Source organism: Corvus cornix, chromosome 5, assembly GCF_000738735.6.
Source record: "Corvus cornix cornix isolate S_Up_H32 chromosome 5, ASM73873v5, whole genome shotgun sequence".
Taxonomy (NCBI): domain Eukaryota; kingdom Metazoa; phylum Chordata; class Aves; order Passeriformes; family Corvidae; genus Corvus; species Corvus cornix.
The window spans coordinates 59,186,793-59,208,112 of NC_046335.1; the positions used below are offsets into that span (position 1 = coordinate 59,186,793).

General features: G+C 51.1%; 1 protein-coding gene across 4 annotated transcripts in view; it reads right to left on the reverse strand.

The window, feature by feature from the left end:
- Positions 1-17,544, reverse strand: part of PTDSS2 (phosphatidylserine synthase 2) — a 30,092-nt gene extending 12,548 nt beyond the window's left edge. Inside the window, exons 1-3 of one of the 4 annotated variants that reach the window (XM_039552857.1) lie at positions 17,267-17,544; positions 9,055-9,156; positions 4,357-4,439 (exon numbers count right to left, since the gene is read on the reverse strand). In XM_039552857.1, coding sequence (XP_039408791.1) covers positions 4,357-4,439; positions 9,055-9,156; positions 17,267-17,454 — 373 coding nt within the window. In that variant the 5' untranslated portion in view covers positions 17,455-17,544. Of the gene's footprint in view, positions 1-4,356; positions 4,440-9,054; positions 9,157-10,564; positions 10,832-16,071; positions 16,278-17,266 lie in introns of those variants that run through there. The other 3 variants (XM_010391913.4, XM_019281364.3, XM_019281365.2) reach the window with 3 other exon arrangements.
- Positions 17,545-21,320: the final 3,776 nt, after the last annotated feature.

Consider the following 21,320-nt stretch of genomic DNA (forward strand, 5'->3'; position numbering starts at 1 on the left):
ACTGCTCAGGCACTAGCCTGCATCTGGGAGAAGGGACCCGGATCCAGAGCACCTCGACCCAACAAACTCAGCAGCTGAGAAGTGGAAGGAAAGGCATGTGCCACCTGCACTGCTTTCCAGCAGTCCCTGGAGGGGAACCTGATCCTTCCTGAACTTCCTCCCTGGTCTCAGGTGACCTGACCTGTCCAACCTTGGCTACACCAGACGTACCCAAGGCAGGCCAGAGCCACTTGTGGCAGCCCAGCTTTCGGCCCGAAGACAAGGTCGTGCCCCCAACAGCATCTCAAAACCCCAAAGGTAATTTCACTTTCACTTGGAATGTAATTAAAAACCCGGGGACCGAAGGCTCAGCAGGTGCTGGATGCAAAGCCTCTGAGACCACCTGGGACTCTCCACAAGAACCGCCCGGCAAAGCCCAGCTGCTTCGGAGCCCTCCGCAGACGTGTGATTACAGACCTGCTCACACCCCAGCGACACCTGAACCCAAAGGGTGCCCAAATCACCGTGTCTGCACACTTCCAGCTCCACCCCGGCACCTCAGCCCTCCTGACAGGCTCAGCCTTCGGGTCACAGGCCATCCTGGATGGGAGTTCAGTGCTCCACGGGCTCATCCATGCCCCTGATCCATCCTGCTCCACCCAGAGCCTGGTTTCCATCCCATGCAGTAACTTCTGGGCTCTGAACTCCCCCAGCGTTTCTGATCCTGCCCCGAGAGGCTGATGCAGAGCCAGGGTAGGCACAGACACAGCTCCAGCAGTTTTCCCTCCCCAGATCCAAGGATTCTACACAAGGGAATTCAGGAAAACTGGACACGTTCCCAGTGGGTATTGAAACTGCAGAAACATCACACACCAGCCCCTCTGGAACGGGACCTGCCTTCAGGTGTTTCCTGGTTATGAATGGAGCTGTCCTTCCTCAGGTCCATGGGGGTGATGGAGAGGAATCCCAACAGGGTTGGCCAGGAAACCCAGACCCTCAGGCCTGGCTTGGGAACTCCTCCCTGTTAATTCCAAGGCAATGTAGGCACTGATGTTTAAAGCAGGGCCAGGCATAAATCATGCAAGAATGAAACAAATTCCGGGCTTGTACCCAAGAGTTATCAGCTCAGAACCCCAAATCAACTCCCCACGGAGCTCAGGAGCTGCTTTATCCAGAAACGTGTCTTTACCCAGTTCAGCCTCAAGTAGGAAATAATGCTTAAAAAAAACCCAAAACAACAAAGAAATAAGGAAAAAAACCCAAACCAAAAATACCAACAAACCCCACACATTTTTAAAAGCAGTCTCTGACACCACCATTGAAACAGACCACAGTGTGGAAGGTGGGACCTTTTTGCAGCAAACCTGCTAAATTAATTCCATCCAAATCACCTGTTTTACACTTCTGGAAAATAAAAAAGAAAAAGGGAAAATAAAAAAGGCAGGTGTGGCCCAGAGAACAGCAGTCCAGAGCTCCGTGACAGCTTTCACCCTCCTGTCTTTCCAGAATGCAGCTTAGGAAAAACCAAACAGCCAAAAAAAATATCCTCCATTGGTCACAGGGGCATTTGGGAGAGAGGAACCTCTTCCCAGGCTGGCACCACGTTCAAGTCAGCAGGGAGAACGAACCTTTCCTCACCACACTTCTCCCACCAGAACTGAGCGGTTTCCTTTAAATGCCACTGCCAGATGCCTGAAAATGCTCCTTTTTCTAACCCATAAACCTCGTTCCAGAGACTTACACCGCTCACAGTCAGCAGAGTGACAGACTGGCCCTGAAAGTGGTGTAGACACAGAAAGCAGAGAAATCGAAACCCTTGTCTGAGCTTTTATTCCTCCTTGTCTGAGATTTGTTCCCCTCTGTACACAAGGCTGTGGCAGCTGCTGAGCAGGCTCAGCCAAAAGAGGAAATGAAAAGTTGAGATCTGGTTCTGATTTAGTGCTGTGGTTTCTCCCCAGCTGACAGAGGTCCCCGAGAGGTTCTGAGCACACCCCAATGACCCCAAATGTCATCAAGGCTCTACAAACACTGCTCCCTCTCCTCCTGGGCCAGGCTCAGCTTTCTCTGTAAGGTTATTTTGGCACATCTCCAATACTCGTTTCCCTTAAATTCACTTGCCACTTCACCTCCCTCCAGCCAGGGCTCTCCTCCTGATTAAGGAGGTCTCCACTAACCCCTGACACACACCTGCTAACCCAGTGATTCCCACCATCCAACACTAAATTGCTGCCTTTGCTGGGATTTGGGAACAGGGCATGAACATCCTGGAGAGCTGATTCCAACCAGCCTCTTTCCCTACTTCTGCTCAGAGTTTGACCCACTCTGAGGGGCTAAATGAGCAAAAACCCCACAAAAATCTGGGTTGTTTTCCCAAGGAAAACACTTGTCCTGGAGCTGCTCCTCCCAGTGCCACCAGTGCTGCCCATGCCTGGTCCCTGCCTGCACATTCCCAGCCATCCCAGCCCTCAATCCCATGGGTTACTCCAGACCCTCACAGCTTACTCCCCAAACAGCTTGTCCTGTCACACACTGTGTACTCAGCCAAAACAACTCCTGGCAAAGGCTGGGAATGTGAAAAGCTGCTTCTCAGGGCATTAATAACTGTCATGGATAATTTCTCTGGCGTGACGGCGTGGATGTGTTATCTTGACAGAGGCGGTAAAGCATCCCTGGGCTCCTACAACACCAGGCTCCAGAACAGGAGCTGCCAGGGAGAAGGAAGAGTGTCTCTCATCTGCAAATCCTAAGGAGACAGGCTACTGATGCTGACTGTATCCAGGATTAATTCAACCGGGAAATGCTCCCCAAATTTGGGTGTTCACCCACCAGTAAATGGATCCTCAAGCAGAGTTTAAGATGCGTCCCTTGCACCACACTGGGGCTAAGGCAGTGCTCCCCCTTTGCCTGAAGGTTTGGATGGAGCCAAGGCCAGGGGAAAATGGGGTAAAAGCAGGGCAAGCCAGTAAAGTCTTGCCTAAACAGTCATACCTCCTTACTTCCATGATAATCCCACGTTTTTGAGTTACAGGGAGGCAGCTGGTGCCCATCCACATAGCAAATTATTAAACTGGAGAAAACAGGGGCTTGTGTGGAATCAGTAGGGAAATGGCAAAGCTGGATGAGCCCCTGGCTGAAGCTGGGAATGCTGAGAAGGCAGCCAAAAAAAGAAATAAAGCCACCAGTCTGGACAGGTGCCACTGAGGTGGTGGCTGGGATCAGTTTCCTTAATGGCCTTAGTGAAAAGTAGGTTAATGACACACAGCAGGAGCAGCAGGGAAGGCAGGGACAGCAGAGAAGATGATCCCAAGGGACTGCAGGGACAGAGGAGCCCCTAACACAGCTCCACACTCTGGAACCAGGAATCTGGGAAGCATCACAGCATCACAAAAATCCCCAAAACAGCCCTGCAGCTCTGGAGAGGACATCTGAAAGCAGAAAGCTCAGAACAACACCAAAATGTTATGGGGAAACGTTACACTGAGGGCAAGACTAAAAGCCAAACTCCCCTGCTTTGTTCTAGGGAATAAAACCAGACAAACCCCCAGGTGTCCCAAACCTGGGTGCAGCCAAGTGTCACTGGTGCCCTGAAAAGGAGCAATTGATTTAACAGGAGGAACCACAATCACCTGGAACAGAAGGAAAGACTAAAACCTGCTGCTTAACAAGAAAGGCCAACGTAATAAACCCCGGGTGCGCAGAGGTGTGCCGAGGGCACCGCTCTGGAACCACGCCTGCTTTGGCTGGGGCTTGTGGGGTGGCTGCCGGGTTACATTTTTGGCCTAAACCCCAGCTTTATTTGGCTGTAGGAGAGCCCAGTGCTTTCAGGAATATCATTTGAGCCTGTAGGAATTCCCTTAATTCCTTCTGTTTCAATGATTCACATCTAAAAATCAGCAAAAGATCAAAGACATCTACACATTTTCATGTTTCACCTGCTGTTACATTACCTGGAAGAGGCTTGTGTTGTGCTTTCAAAGGCTTTCAAGACTTCCAGTCTTATGAGAAACCTTTAAAATCATAATCAAGGGCCTCTAGTCTCCCATGGATAATGGGCATGGAGCAAAGGAAGTGCTCCAGCACTGGATACATGGTCACAAATGCAGTCCCAGCACAGAGAGGAGGAAAAAAAAGAGGATAAACAGGGGAAGTTCAGGTTTAAGAACCTGGCAGTTCTCACGGAGCTTTTCACCAACAACGGGAAGCCAAACCAGGGAGATCCGAACAGATCTCCAGGCTCCAGCAGGATGGTTATGGAGGAACCTCTGTGATTACTGAGATTATAACTTACCTGCTCTCCAGGCAACACAAACATTCACCTTCCCCACACACCAGGCAGCTCCTCGGGAGTATCTGAGCGAGCCCAGCAAGGTCAATTACCTGGGTGAGGTCTCGAGAACGGTCCATCTTTAGCTTGTGTCACCCCGAAACACAAGAAAACCAAAATACTGGCGACGATTCCTCTGGAAGGAAAAACAGAACACTCTGGTTTTATTGCCTCATCCTCCTCCTGGGACTGCAAATTACGTTCTTTGATGTGAGAAACATCTGGCCCTTGTTTTCTAACTGCTGAATGTGTCCATCTTAAATGGATCCAGACGCCATCCAGAAAAACCAAACAGAAAAAGGCTGAGGATCACAGAGAGTCAAACACTTCCCAGCGTCTGGGAGCAGCTTTTATTCCCGCTGGCTCACAAAGACACGTTGGATTTAGCAGTGAGAGAGCTCTCACCAGATTTCCATGGAATTTAAAAAGGAGCTGTCAGACTTGTCACCACTCCAAAACAGCTTCTTAACCAACTAAAGACAAGCAGGAGCTCTCCCGACCACACCAGCACTGCTGCTATTTCAGGAGCTGGAACCACAACACAGAGCCTAAGGAACATAACAGAGATTTTAAATAAAAATAGATTATCAGACCAGGAGCCCAAATATACCAAAGAGCCACGACCCTGGGCATGTTCCTTTAATGGATTAAATGGCACAAAGCAATCAAAAAATGCTCTTTTTACTACACCTCAACTCCCACTGGATCCTGCTTGCTGTCTCACATTACCTGCTCAAGAGCTGGCTGAAAGGATGGGCAACTGGGAAAGAGCTCATTCCATGCTGGCAGTAAATGATGCAACCCCTGACTGCAAATAAAATGGCTCAGTCTGCAGGAGCCACACACAACACCCAGTCATTTTGCTGCTAGGGAGAAAATGTTGCAAAGCAGAAGCAACACGAGACTGTTCGTGCTTTAAACGCGTCCAAAAAATCTTTCAAAACAGAAAACTGAAGGATTTACAAAAACTATTTTGTAACCTCTATTTTTGTTCACCTCTGAGTATAAATGTTTGTGCCTCCTGAAAATAAAAATGGGGTCCAGTTAACAGATGTAACTCAGTTATTTTGCTTGCTTTAAACCCGGGGAAGCACACCAGAATTAGCTGCTGACTGGATCTGTGAATAGACAGTTCCACGGGGATTTCCAAAGATCTGCAGGGCAAAACCCTTTCAGCTGACCTCCAATAATGAGAATATTCTGCATTTTGAGTCCCTGGCTGCATCTGGAAGCTGCAGTGCTGTGTGATATGACAATCCCATCCCTGCTCAGCCATGAACTGAGAGGTCCAGACCATTGCTCTGGGCCTTGGGAGGGTTGTTTCCCCAAAGCTGGAATTCAAATCCCAGATCCAAATCACCACGGGAGCTTAGCAGTGCTCCATCCCCTAAAACCCCCTCTCAGCCCAAGAGCAGCTGTGCTGAAATATGCTGGGGCTCCAGATACATTCATTTACTTCAAGTTCACCATGGGAAGTTTGGAAGCAAATCACACATTTACATAAATAACCACACCAGCTCCATTACATTTTTTTTTCTCAGTGGTAACTAAATTTTCCCTCTTATCATCATTAATCTATCTCCTTAGGAGGCTTCCACTGCCTAAGCAGCAGCTGGCCTGAGGCAGGAATGCTCCAGCACCTGAGAGGAGTTCTCCTCTCCTCACCTGGCTGGACACAGCCAATGGATTTTCTCAAGCAGCAAATCAGGAAGGCATCAAATAGCAAAGTGTGCCCTCAAAAATCATTCTAGCACTTAACCAAACAAACAAAAAAAGGGAGAGCCTGGCAGCAGCTCCATCAGCACAAACAAACTCTTGTTTGTGCTGAGAGTCGATTCAGACACACAGGACAATGAGGAGCTGTGTATGGCCCTTTGTCCTGGGATTCAAGGAGCCAGCTCCCACTCCCTGTCCCCTCCCGAGCTGGATCCATGCTGGCACAGCTGGTACAACCCCCTCGGGGTACCACAAGCCCTGGCAGAGGGCTCTGGCCTCCGGTTACCTCCATTTCCCTGCGGGTGCTCAGCCACAGCAGCAGGAGATCAGCATGCAAACCCACATGTCCCTGGATCTGTCCCCGTGGAAGGCAGGCATTGCCAAAAGCTATTTAAAAAAATCTCAGGAGAGACATTTCCCAGCTGGAAATTCAACAACCCTGAAGCATACAGGTGTTTTTAAACCCGAATGTGTTTTTATGGAAAAAAAAGAAAAAGAGAGATTTTTTTTTTTTTTTCCCCCCAAGAAACCCTGCTCAGCATTCCAAATACTGGGGAACTGTGGATTTCTCCCATGGTCTGCAGAGGAGGTGCTCAGTGTTTATTTGGCTACTCTCAGAGCTGGAGCTCAGTCCAGGCTGAACAGAGGAGAATGCCACAGCTGTCAGTCAGGATGGGCTATTCCATGGCTGGAAGAACTGTGGGAATAAAGCTCCCGTGGATCAGACAGGTTTGCAGCACAATCTCTCCCTGCCTAACAAAGGAAATGTTCCACGGCTCTTACAACAGGGGCAGTTTGATCACGTGTGCGATCCCAATGAACTCTGACTACATTTACATATAAAAGGCTCCTGTAAACCTTATCTTAAAAGAAAGAAACCAATCCTCCTTTAAGCGTTTCATCCCCAGCCCTGGTGCAGGAAGGAAAATATCCTGCAACAGGTGCAAACACCAATCTCACAGCCACAGAGACCACACCCCGTGAGCTCAGAGGCTCCTGCTCGCCTTTAGGTCTTGCCCATCACTTCTCCTGTGAGTGATTCCACGAATCCACCTCTCACCCTGCTCCCGCCAGTGACCGGATGGATACGGTGACATAGGGTGACACAATCCTGATTTTATAGGGGGAAGGTGGGACCATCACGCGACTCCAGTCCGGGAAACACAGAGCCAGCAAATTTGGGAAGCTCACCTCAATTTACTGCTCTGAGCACCTACTGCAGCTCACAGGGGCACCTCAGCCAGGGCACGGAAACAAAGGAGGCTGGAGCCTTTGGAAGTGTGTACTTAGGCTTTGCACCTACCCCAGACACTGCTCCACTGTCAGTGTGCAGGAGGTGGAAATAAAACCCCGTGACAGCTCCAGGCTCTGCTCTGCGGTGACAAAACCCTCCCCGGTTATTAAGCACCAAGTGCTCCCGTGGAATACCGAGGGACAGCCTCGTGCTGGACAGGGCTTGGAATCCAACTGCAGCACAGCTCCACGCTAGGACTGACCAAGGTCTCGGGGCAGGATAAGGGATTTTAGGCTATGGAAGCAAAGATACAAAATCTCTGACACTCTGGGCTATGGATACACTGATGCACATTGTGCCCATCTTACCCTGCTCTGAAATGCCTCCTTTTGTTCAGAGATACGCTTAAACACACGAAAGCTGGAATATTTGGAAGGTCATGTCCAAGCCTCAGGATGCTGCTTTTCAAGGGCTGTTGTGCCAAGACCTTGCGGAGCTGCAGGAGTGAGCAAAGCCCATTTGCTGCCCCTTCCCTGGCACGATGCTGTAAATCGATTTTAACAACTGGGCACTGGATAAGCAGACAACAAGCCGTGTTTCCTGAGAGAAAGATCCACCTGCTGACTAATCTTCCCTGGGTTTGTTTTGATTCAGGCAGTCGAGGCTCTAAGCTCAATAATAAGATATTCCACTGAGTCACCTCAGCTCTGTGTTACTCCCTAAGGAGGCGTCATCATTTCTCCTTCAGCTTTTCCCCTTTCCAGTTCTGAGCGGCCATTCCAGGCCACACCACGCCTCCAGCCTGGCCTCCCTCATTATGACTGGGAATAAAATAGCATTTGTTCACACAGAAGCCTTCCAGAACCTTTCCCAGCTCCAGATGCCTTCCAGCTTGTCCCGTGTCACCCCCACGTGTGAAACCCCAGCCCTCAGCGGGGCACGGTGTGAGTTCCATTACCCCTGGGCACTGTGTAACTGCCAGAACAACAACCAAGGTTATCTCAGGAAACACCCCAATTCCTGCACCTCCAGCACGATGAATGCTGCATCCTGAGTCCCTTCAGAAAGGTACAAAAAGAGGAAAAAATCCTTCAACAGCAACGGGAAAAATTTCACTGTATTTAAGAAACCAGTCTGGCAGAAAACAATGATTTTCATGCTTCTAGCAATGATGCTTTGCAGCATATTTTTAAGACATACTTAGCTTTTTAAAACACCACTTTCCTACCTCCTTTTTCTTCCCTACTGCACTTTAAAAGGGGAGAAATTCAACCACACTGAACCAGTTTAAATTACAGTAGGAATTGACCACACACGTACGATTCCTTCTTATTCCCCCAGAGCTTCCCTCTGGGCTACACGCTCTCACAGCGATTTTCAACAACAAACAAGGATTTGTACCGAAATCTTGAAGTTTACAAAAAGCACTCGAGCCAGAAAAACGTAGTCACAGCTCCCAGCATTTTGAAATGATGGTTATTTTAAGGAAAGGTTATTTTTAAGAAAAGGCTATTTTAAGAAACAGCGGCAGAACCCTTGCCAAAGAAACCCAGCCAGGAGGCTTTAGCAAGAGTGTGTATTTTGTTTTAAATCACACCACAGAGCAGCCACAGGCCTGACAGTGACACTAAACTGATTAGAAATGAAATTCAACCATCAGCAGCAGAGGAGCTTACGGATTTACGACTGGTTTTGTAACTTCCTAAGGGAACAGGCACTTCCACAAGGGAGTGCAGGGGTCACTGGAGGTCCCTTTTCCAAAACACACCTGGGAATATTCAGATATTCCTCAGATATTCACCTCTTTGTGTTGTAGGCCGTGTCCTGGGGAGTCTCTTCCAGCAGGGTTACGTAGCCCAGCGCACAGGTGAGGATGAACAGGACTGTCAGGGTATGAGCTCTCCTGAAATTCAGAACAGAGAAAAACGACATTAAGAAGGAAAACTCACACCTCCCCCTGCCAGTGCAGCCTCAGGAGGCCAAAACCACGGCCAGCAGTCAGTAGTATTGAGGTTTTCTCTATGGCAGGGCACAGAGAACAGAACTTAGAGTGGCACTGTGTGTGATCAGCAGCAGCTTGGGAAAAACCAGCACCCAGTGCAAACACCTGGATCTAAACAGCTCCAGGTTTGGCAGGTCCACATCTGACAGTGCTGCTCTACTTCACAGCCTGCCAATCAAAACTGCAGCTGAGGGAACAGGCCCTTGAGAGCAACCAAAGGGAATTCACTCCAGACATGGGAATCACACAAGAAAAACAAGTCATTAAAAAAAAAAAAAAATTAAAAAAAAAAATCTCTAAAGGACCATAGTTGCTGTTGTAAGAACTCTGATGCCACCTCAAGATGTCGGATTTCCAGGGATCCCTACAGTTTCAGTGCACTTAGCACAAGGGGTTTCTGTGGGAACAGCCACGTCAGCAAAGCTGGGTGGCTGTTCCACACCAGTAAAACGTCCCCATCCATGGGAGTCCATAGGTTTACATGGATTTTGGTGAAGCACTCAGGGAGAAATTCTCCTGGCACAGGGTGCCCGGAGAAGCTGTGGCTGCCCTATTCCTGAAAGTGTCCAAGGCTGAGTTGGACTGGGCTTAGAGGAACCTGGGCCAATGGAAGGTGTCCCTGCCCTTGGGACTGGATGAGTTTGAAGGTCCCTTCCAGCCCAAACCATTCCAGGATTCTGTGATTCTACAGAAGCAGACTGAGCAGAGCGCACCCAGCCAGGGGACACCCACACCCTACACCCACTGATCACCACACAGAGAACATTCTTACAATGCCCTCATCTTTTTCTTACTTTGAGTTGAAAATTCCTTTCCTAATGAGAAGTCAGTTATTGTTTTCAATGGAAAACTCCTGCAGCCCCAGCTGGGAAGCACAGGAACTCTGTCTGTGGAAGGCCAAAGGACAAGCCGCCAGTTTTGCTTTAGAGACAACGTCCCTTAACACAAACTAATAAAACAAACCACGTATAAAGAAGAAGCTTAGGGAGGACAAAAGCTGTAAAAGAAAGTGTCTGTACGTGACGTATTTGGCTGTATTTCCATTTTCTTTATATATTCTTTTGTAACAGCAGCTCACATCCCATCTCCACGTCATGCCAAGGTTTGTATATTCTGGTTGTGCGGTGCACAATAAACCTTGGAATTTCCAAACCATCCACCGACTTAGCTCTAAACAACTCCCCCAGTAACCCACCTAAAACTGCTCTGAAAGTCAAGGAAAGAGTGCTGTTGAATGAAAATTCCATCCTACTCCAGACCCCAGTACTCCACACCATCCCTGCAATCCCACTGGGAACACACGCAGTACCTCATAAGCAGACACAATCCTCTTCTGCCCCTGCCACAACGGAGCTTGGCATTGAAGGCTCTCCTTCCTCGTGGTCCCGAGGACACGGACCACCAGCTCCAGGAGAAAACCACAAGGACCCACGACCACTTCTGGAATTAGCAAGGAATCGGCGTGCCAAAACCCAGGGAGAGATTCGGGAGCCGCAAGCTCCTGCTGGGCAGCTGCATCTTCCCGGGTGCCAGGACAGGTGATTCAGCCATCAGTGCTCACGTGGGGCCTGCCCTGGATCCTGCAGGAGCTGGAAAGCCCAACCCCAGCCTCTCCCAGGAGGCAGGACAGCAGGCACGGAACCCAGGCTCCAACCACACCGCGCTCCCGCTCGCTGCACTTACACGTGGGGTACCACGAATGGATTCTACTGCCGCCACCCAAAAGGTTACGTGGACTCAAGGCTACTCTTGTACCTTGTGCTTCATTTTGTCCTTTGCTTTTGGAACTTGTTATGGTATTGTTATACTGTTACAGTTATACACCTCGTTGTATAGTTATATACATTATGTATTACACACAATTGTTACGTCGCCGTTTGTTTCTGAAGAGGCTACGAAAACAGATCTAGAAATCCCACCTTAGCATTTCACCACCTGGACACCTGCACCAAGCCAGCTGCTTTTCCAATGCATCCAGCATCCCATAAACTGCCAAAAGATCCGTTATTGCACGTCCTCCCTTGGATAAATGCCTCGAGAAACCCCTCTGCCAGCACCAGGACGATTTAGTTGCGTTCCTCCCTGCGAGGATCTTGTAGCACAGCGAAGGGTCGGTGTTGGAGAGCCCCAGGTATCCCATTTCCCATTCATTTTTGGTGCCACAGCCACCAGCCTGAAACCCAACCAGCTGCCCTGTTTAAGGAGAAACAAGAGGCTGCTCTCTCATCCCTTCCCTTGTAGCTCAGCTTTCATCTCCAGCTGCTGCCAGATTTCCTCCTAGCAGGTTTTCAAGGTAAAGATGCTTCCAGCGCAGCATGAATTCCAGGAGCTGGGATGAAAGACTCTGGAGACGGGCTTGACTTCTGGAAAGAGCAAGCTGGCAGCTCTGCCAGAGAGCTGTGAGCAGTGACACAGCAGTGAGAAGGAGCGCAGCACCACCACCCAAATCCGCCTCAGAGGGGGAAAAAAGCCAGGAAATATGGATGCACACCATGTCTTCCCACAGCTCAGGAGTTTAAAAATAAAATAAAACTCCACAAAAAGGAGCAGCTCTCCTTAAGGAACGGCTTATCCGAGTGATCAGGATGAATTTAACGGCACAAGGGGATTGTTTTCATCTCCACACACACTTTAAAATAACACAGCAGAGGAAGGTGAGCTAAGAACAACCCAGCAAGGTAAGCAAGGCAGGAATTACATGGAAAGGCATATGTTCTCCTGGCCTGGAGCCTGGGAGGCTGAAAAGAGCTAAGCTGGGAATCTTCCCCTCGGAATTACACACAGGAGTTTGGGCAACACTTTGCCCAAAGCAAAGGGGGTACAAACTGCAGCCAGATCTGGGAGGTTTCACATCAAAAACTCTGCAAAGCAGTGCCTGATGTACCTGAGCACAAAAATATCTAAGGCCAGGGAGAGAACTCACAACAAATCCCAAACTGTTAAAAAGATATTAAGTGGCTTATTTTTCTGCCTTTCTGCACGACACATCTGGCTCTTTCCCCAGTCAAGCCCTGGGAGATGGAAATTAAATAAATCAGGTTTGTTTTCACAAAAGCCCTTGCCCCGCTAATTCAAACACCCAGTGAGAGCAAGCAAAGCTCTCCTGCGTTGCAGACCACAAACAAGTGGGTTTTTTTTCCCAGTTAATGGGATTAAGTTTGATCTCAGCTTCTCTTTCTCATGCTAAGTCATTCTCCTGTCACATTGAGGCACTGCAGGTTTCCCAACTGAAGTCTATGACAGAAATGACAGAAGGAAGTCGTTTAAGTATCTCATTTTTTGGTTGATTCTGGCTGATCCTTGGGTGGAAAGGAGAGAGTAACACCCAGGAGCAGGCGGCCCATGGCCTCATTCCATCTCCCACAAAATAAAATCAGCTTAAGCAGGGACCGCACCCTTGTTATCCATGGCTTGTTTGTCACCAGTGATGCAACAACTCCATTAAACACAATAACAATCACTGGAACACAATGCAAAGAATTTATTTATTAGTATTTTGGTCAGTCCTCTTAAGTGGAACAAAATTCCAAAGGAGAGCCAGTCCAGTTTGCCCCTTGGGTTTAAAAAGTTGCATTAATTGCGGCTGCTGGTGAAAGGATCTGTCAGCGAACCCAATCAGTCCCATCAGTGACTTTTTCACTATTTAATTATTTATTCCAAATAATGGCAAATTCATGAAACCATTCCTGAAGCAGATTTTTAAACGGATGTCAAAGCTCTGTACCCTCCATAGACCAACACAACACCTGGAAATTCCAAGAAAATATGGCAAGCAGCACAACAAACCCTTTCCTCCAAAAGCAGCAGGGGGTTCACATGAAGAATAAGACACAAGAAAATACAACAAAAATCAATACTGATTTAAAACCAACCACTTTTGAAATAAAAATTGTAATTAACAGGCAAACTGTTGGGGATAGACAGAGGGTTTGGAAACCTTCAACTCAAACCCAGCCATATAAACATCCCTGTTGGTTTTAAGCTCTCAGTTGTGTTTTAAAATGTCTAAACTCTCAGAGTTAATAAAACAGTCCCTATTCTTAGAGCAGCCGCACATCTTCAGCACATCCCTGAAGTCACCCAAGGCCGATTAAATTTCCGTACAGACTTGTGACACTCCAAAATAGCAACCTGCCTTTTCCTTGCCATCTCCTCAAAGAAGCCCAGGAACACAGACCTCCGCAGAACCAGAACCACAAGTCAACCGGCAAAGCTTTGGCAAACCTGGAGTTTTCCTTCCAATCACGAGGAAAGACCGAGCTGCCAAAGTTCCCGAAGTTTCCACAGAGCTCCCAAGTTCCACAAATGCCCTATTTCAATTAGTAAACATTTTTTTGTTTAAACCTATGGAAATCTGTGTCTCAGGAGTTAGTTCAGAGCAGTTCTACTGGGACAGGTGACCAGGAATTACAGGTAACACTCTCTGAGCACACTTTCCCCTATTCTCCTTAAAACTTTGGGAATGTGTTTCCAAAAAAAAAAAAAAAAAAAAAAAAAAAAAAGCAATATAGACAACTGATGTCCAGGTGGGGCATGGAACTCTCACAGGCCCTCTCCACACAGATATTCCTTCTGCACTTCCAGCTCACTTGGCACAACCATGCAACCCCCTCCTTTGAGGAAAGGGCAATGCCATTCCCACAACTCAATTCCCAAGGCACAGGCCCTCTCATCTGTGACCAGCTGGCAAACGTGGCTTAGTGGGATTGCACAAGGCCTGGATGTCCCTGCTCCCTGCCCTGCCCAGGGCATTCCCACAGGCTGGAAAAGCATGGCAGGGTGACCCAGGACTCTGGAGCAATGTTCCTCTGCTCCAGCGTGGTGAATCCTGAGGGGGCAGCATGGCTCGGCACGGCCCCATTAAAGCAGGGAAAAATCCCGTGTTCAGTTCCCAGCAAACTCGAGGAATGCTGCCTTGGGAGTGCCACAGCCATCCCTCAGGAGAGGGCACAGAGAGCAGCTCCTGCCGACCTGCAGATATTCCCTCTCCCTAATCTCTCTTCCGGATAAATCCCCACCCCTTCCTCCAGACTGCCTTTAGCAAATCCCGGGAGGTGTTTCAGAGATAAGAGCAAGCTCCACGAGGAATGGGTGAGGAATGTTCTGGGTTGAGTACCAACCCCTTCTTTCCAATGCCAGCCGGTTTGCCCACACAGATCCTCATTTCCCAGGCCATCTGGGAAGGCTCACCACACCGAACACACCAAGAGGGACATGCCAGCAAGGGCTGCCTCTTCCTTAGCTGCAAATTCCATGCTTTTTGCACAAAAAGGTGGAAGTAATTCCTCCAAACACTGCCACTAGCCTATAGAATCACTGCCACTCCCTCTTTCTTAGTTCTTTTCTTATTAATTTTAATTCCACAAATCTCTGCTGCCACACCATGACCTCAGGAATTAATATCACATCCACGTGGTGGCAATACGGGATCATTAGTGTGAGAGATAAAACACATTAATAATCAAAAGGTGACATTAAAGCTAATTAAACTCAAATTAAAGTAAGGCTTTGAAAAACCAATTAACCCACAGAGTCACAATGGGGTGGCAAAGGTGCATCTGGCACCTCCCAACAGCCTCAAATCGAGACTGGATGGATGTTTTCCCAGAAAATCTTCTTTGGTTAAAGACAACCTACGAAATATCTACAGGAATTTTAGGAGAACATCCTACACAATATCCAACTAAATGACCCCAAAAACAAGAGGGGCTTTGTGTGACAGCTCCTGCTGGAGGCACACAGACAAAAACAATCCAAGGTGCTGGAAACACCAGGGAACATGTTCCAGTGGCTTGCCAGGCGGGCCTGGCATTCCCAGCTCTCCACTAGGAAATTAGTTCAGGGATAAATGATACAGAAACCACCGATCTGCCTCAGAAAGCCTCCTCCTGTTCCCTTCCCTTGGCATTTCCTAATAGCAAAGGGAGCTGCCAGGCTACACTGACTGAGCAGGTTCCCACAAGGGAGTATTTTCCAGCTCCAAGTCATTTGTATGGAATAAGAGCAGAGAGATTAGCACACAAGTGGTTTTCCAAAGTTTCAAACACATTTTAAAGAGCAGGAAGCCAGCTAGGAAGCCCCACCTTTCCCAAGGACCACACTGATAGCAGGAAAATCATCTCTACAAATTAAACTACTCCTGGAGTGATTTCTGCGTCCACAGATCCCAAATCCTCTCATTTTCCCAAAAGGAGTGAGACATGTGAGTAACCTTACCCCTAACTCCTGAACTCCAATGAGAAGGTGCATTCCATATTTTTCCAAAGTCAGAGGGAAACTGTCACTGTTACTGTTAAAAATTTCCTTTTCCTGTGGCCACCTCCACAGCGGGAGAGGAGTCCCAAGGGTCACAGGAAGAAAACCATTCCTCTGGATAATCTTTATTCTTGGACACGGTAGGAACTGAGTCATTGCCAAAGAACACTCTAACACATACAGGGTAAAAGTAACACGAGGAAAAACCTTGGGACTTTTCCAGGTGTTTGAACTCCTGGCTGCCAGCACAAGCTACTAGGGAAAAGAAAATCGGATAAATAGGAAGTTAAGGAACACACTTGTCCATGCTGCCCTCCTGGAAGGGACCACCCGACACAGGAGAGCTCCTGAGAGAACAAGGCACATCCAGATTTCCATAGGAACAATCCACCTGGACACACTAACTGCATCACAGCATTTCCTCTGGGGTGACAGCCCTGCCACCACCACAAAAAGGTGCAACAAGGCGAGATTCTACAGCAAAAAACGGGTATTTTAAGGCTTCACAAAACAGCTGGCAAGAACCACTGTAACGAGGGAGTAAGGAAAGGACAGTTTTACCCATTTTCCATTTAAAGGTTGGCACCGGGATCCCGCGATTCGCTCAGCCTACATGTGGTGTGCCCGCCAGGAGAGGTCCGAAACCACGGCGTCCCTCGGCTACACCCGCGCGCGTCAGGGCTGCGCAGAGATCCCGCCGGGATCCAGCAGCATCCCAGTGCTCCTCTGCAGCTTGCACCGGCAGGAATGTCACGTCCTTCACCGGGATCGACGCCCTCGGCTCCGCTGCTGCCCAGATTGGCAGGGTCAGAGCCAAGTGCCCTCCCCTCCCACTCCTCCACGCCAGGCTCCAGCCAAATCCCATCGCCCTCGGTTCGTATTCCAAACGAGCGTCTTCAGTGTCAGCCTGGCTTCCTTCATGGAAAGGGACGTGTGTTTCACACATAAAAAAAACCCTGTACCTACGCACATGGGTGCTGCTGAGGGGATTTATGGAACAACTTCAGCAAGGCTGGGATTTAGCAGCACTTTTCCAGGTACCAACACACGTCTTCCTGCAAGGACCGAATTTAACAAAAAGCTGATTTTCTCCGCTGGCCCAACACCACCAGCCGTGGGTCTCTGCACGCGTTTTATGGACTGAGACACGCAAAAATACACAACACCACCAGGAGCGGGGCACGACAGCTTCAGCTTTCTGCCAGGATCACTGGGAAGAACATGGATGGAAAGAGCCTCTTCCAAGATTAAGGGAGGGGAGAGAAGGAGGTGGGGTCCGTATAAACAATGCTGATAACCGGAGTCAGGCAGGAAAGCTTGCCCGAACACGGTGGGCTCCCAAGGTGCTGGAAAACACCTCCCAGAGCACCCACCAGGCAGGACAGGCTGTCGGGGTCAGCCCTAAGGGTCCTGCTCCTGGAAAGGCGGGGACCAGGACAGGGAAAGGAGGTGCCAGGGCCAAAAGCCAGCCTTGAATCCCCGTTACATTGCCAGGAAACCATTAACGGTAGGGCCACACCGGGAAAACACTGGCAGCCTATTCCAGCACCGGTATCGGCGACAGAAGAGACACGAAAACAAGACAACGCGTAGCAGACAACTCGGATATCCCATTCCTCAGGGCCCCCTCCATACCCCATTCCTTCGGGGACCCCCATGTCCCGTTCCTCAGCCTTTCCATATCCCATTCCTTAGGGCCCCCTCTGGCCCACGCGCAGCCCCGAACGGCGTGGGGGCCATGCCGGGCGTCTCTCACCAGAAGAACGTGTTGGTGCCGTCGTCGTACACCTCGGACTCGGTGCTGCGGCGGGGCCCGGCGCCGTCCCGCTCGGCCCCGGGGGCGCCGCCGTTGGGCTGCGCGGGGGGCGGCGGCGGCGGCGGCTGCTCCTCCAGCGCGGCCTTGCCCACGTTCCCGCCGTGCGCCCGCCGCTCGCCGCGCCTCATGGCGGCGGGGGGGGGACCGGCGGCGGGGACGCACCGGGGGTGGGGTGGGGAGGGGACACCCCGGGGGCCGGCGGGGCCGCGGGGCGGGAGGCGTGAGGCGGAGCGCGCGCGACCCCGCGTCGGCGCGTGCGCGGGGCGGCCGCTCCCGGGGAGGGCGGGGCCGGGCGGGGCGGCCCCCACCGTTGCCGTGGCAACCGCGCGGCCTCCTCCTCCTCCTCCCGCCCATCCCGGCCGCGTGACCGCCAGGCGGCGCCCTCCGCCGCCGCCGCCCCTCAGGGGAGAGCCCCGAGCCCCTCAGGGCGCGACCGAAGAGCGCCAATTAAACGAAATGTCTTCGTTCTGCGCACTCGCTCCGGAAGTGTGCGGGGAAAAGCGTCCTTTGCCGGGCTGCCGTGCTGCTCTCGAGTACTCCCCACCTTGGGGATTCCGGTTAGTCCCGTCCCTGACGCCGTGGCTGTCCCGATCCCCGCGTCTTTGTGCGATGAGACGTTAAATGCCTGTTACGTATCTGCGTTTTGCTGGCAAAATAAAAGTGTGTTTTGCTTGGCAAAGGTTTTTGTTCCCACCCGGAGGGTCTGGCCAGGGCTGGGGGTGCCTGCAGGGTGCCCCTGTGCCCTCGGATTTGAAGAATTCCGGAATTCCTCGACCCTTCCCAAATTACCTTGGTCAGGCTCCTCGTCCGGAATGTGCCATGCTGATCCTGGATGGCAGGCAGGGAGCTCTGGCTTTCTGGAAAGATCCGGGCATGGCAGCAGGCACCAGGGATGCTGCATGGAGGAAAGGGAAAGTCCTGCGGGAGCAGGGAAACGAAACGAGGAAAGAAATCAGAGGAAACATTTACAGGACTGCAAATAATCAAGATGGCCCCTTCCCACCCAAGCTATTCCATGGTTCTATGAAACACTGAAAGGGAGCAGGGTTAGATGGGACACTGGGAAGAAATCCCAGGAAATGCTGAGGCCCTGGCACAGGGCGCCCAGAGCAGCTGTGGCTGCCCCTGGATCCCTGGCAGTGCCCAAGGCCAGGCTGGACATTGGGGCTTGGAGCAGCCTGGGACAGTGGAAGGTGTCCCTGCCCCTGGCAGGGGGTGGCACTGGACGGGCTTTAATGTCCCTTCCAACCCCAACCATTCCAGGACTCTCGGATTCTGCGGAATAACGGAGCTGGCCACAGGAGGGCAGCAGCGGGCTGGGCGAGCAGCGGCCGAAACACGGTTCTGGGACAGATAAAGGACATTTCTGGCTGCTGCACAATCCCTGGCCTCCCCCGAGCCCGAAACGCTCCCTCCCGCACATCCCACGATGCTTTATGAGAGCTAGGGGCGCTCATCTTGTTCCAAGAGACCACAGAATGTCTCTAGTTGGAAGGGATCCATAAGGATCAGCCAGTCCAACTCCTGCCCTGCACACACACCCCAACAATCCCATCCTGTGCCTGAGAGTGTTGTCCAAACGCTCCTGGAGCTCCGGCAGCCGTGGGGCCGTGACCATTCCCTGGGGAGCCTGCTCAGTGCCTGACCACCCTCTGGGAGAAAGAACCTTCTCCTACAACCCAGTGTAAGCCTTCCCTGCTTGGAATGAGCACCCAGGACTTTAATTACAAGCAGGGCTTCACCCCAAACCACATCCTCTGCTCTAACGTATTGACTGTAGCTCCAAGAATAGCGATGGATCCAAACAGACCAGGATTTGGGTGAAAACACCCCAATCTTTACAAGAGAACACAGACATCTGCTGCCATTTTAGCACCATCCTGAATCAGTGCCTTTGCACCCTCAGAAGAGGAGCTCGCTGTCCAAAAGCAGGAGGTGGACAGGCAGCCTCTATCCAGCCACAGTGGTTTCACACACAAAACCCTTCAGCAGTCTCCTCAGGTGGGAATTACCATCTCCACATCCAGCCAGGACTAACAGGTCACAGAGTGCTCCTGCAGCTTCCCTGCCAACACTCGGTGCAGGTCAAACCCCTTCCCAAGGTGGCTGGAGCCCAGTGGGTTCGGGTTTGTGGCCAACCCAGCAGCCACGGAACTGATCATATCCTAAATAATTCCCTCTGCTCACACAGGGTTCGTGTGGCTGCAATACCTTGGCACAGGTACGAGCCAGAGCTCCACAACACCTCCACAACAGCCTGGCAGGTGCAACATCTCCCTCCCCAATTTCAGCTTTTCCTGCTGCTGTCCTCAGCCCCAGTCACCCGAGAGCAGCAAATGCAGGAAGGGAGGGAAGCACTGGAAGAGGGTCAGCATCGACCTGCTCGCCTGCCTTGCTGCAAAAGCAGCTAAATCCTGCCCAGGCAAAACCAAATTCCTCCTAAACAGGAACAGCAGCAGCACAGTCTCCTCCGAGTGCCACGAGAGATGCTGCAGGGGCTGGATATACCTCGGACAAAGCCAACCTGCAGGCACAGACTCACCTTCCCCGCTGGCTGGTGACACCCATGGGCTTTCGGGACTGCTGCTGGGTGCACAAACTCCTGGGCTGTCCAGAGAGCCGAGTCTTTCTCAGGAGGGAGAAGCAGGAGCATGGGAGGAGCGCCACGGGCTGTTCCTCCCACAGGTAACCCCGTTTCCCTGGAACACGGCGGCGCTCCCGTTGCAAAGGCCTTTGCTCTGCTGTCGGGTGGAAAGCCCTGCCTGGCAGGGCTTCACTCTCTCTGGGTAAACACCACACGCTCCCAGAGATAAAGCCCGTTCTCCGCTCCCAGCCCGTGGATCACCCCTGGAAGGCTGAAGGTCTGCCCACACCTTGGTTTCACACACAGCAGGACATTGGGAAGACAACTCTTTTTTTCCCCCTGATAATCCCCAGGTCTGGTTTGGCACCTGTTCAAGGCACAAAGCCGCAGGGTGATGGTAGCTTAACTGGGATCACCACTCTGAAAATGCTGGCTGCCTTTCCTAGCAAGATACAGCTGGATTACCACCCCCAGGACCTAGTTTATTTTACAGCAGCCCACAGGAATGCTGTTGGAGGGCACAAGGGAATCCAGAGCAGTTGTTCACCACCCTGTTATTCCCAGGAAATGCTCTTCTTATTTGTAAATGAAAGCAACAAGCCCCCCAGAAAACAGGTGTAAGGCAAGACGTGGCTTACACATAACCCTTTCACTCACTTTTTAGAGTAACAGTTCTTCCCTGTTCCAAAGGTCCAGATTGGAGATGATTCTTTCCCCCTGCTCCACTCAGGTGAGATGCCACCTGAAGTCCTGCACCCAGCTCCGGGGTCCCCAGCACAGGAAGGACAGCGGCCTGTTGGAGAGAGGCCACAGGAGGGACACCAAGCTGATCAGGGGAACGCAGCAGCTCTGCCATGAGGAAAGGCTGAGAGGATTGGGATTGTTCAGCCTGGAGAAGAGAAAGCTTCGGGGTAACCTGACTGCCCCTTCCAGTACCTGAAGGGAGCCTGCAGGAAAGCTGGAGAGGGGCTTTGGACAAGGGCCTGGAGTGACAGGATAAGGAGGAATGGCTTCCCACTGCCAGAGAGCAGGGTTAGATGGGATATTGGGAAGAAGTTCTTCCCTGTGAGGGTGGTGAGGCCCTGGCACAGGGTGCCCAGAGAAGCTGCGGAAGTGTTCAAGGTCAGGTTGATAGCACTATTACACATGGGGGGGAAAAAGCACACGGCTCCCACAGCTGTTTTACCAACCAGTGAGGCATCAAGAGGAGATTTCTAGAGCTTTCCAGAGCTTCTGCTAATAGCTCCTTTTGGCCAGTTTATGGCACCTCTTGGGGACGTCACAGGGTACAGCACACGGCCCTGGCACTGCGAGGGGCAGAGGGGGAAGCAGAGCCCCGGGGCTGACAGGAGGAACTCGGTACTGTTACCTGCGCTGGGCGGTTCTGGGCTTGCCACTCCTCTGGGCGAG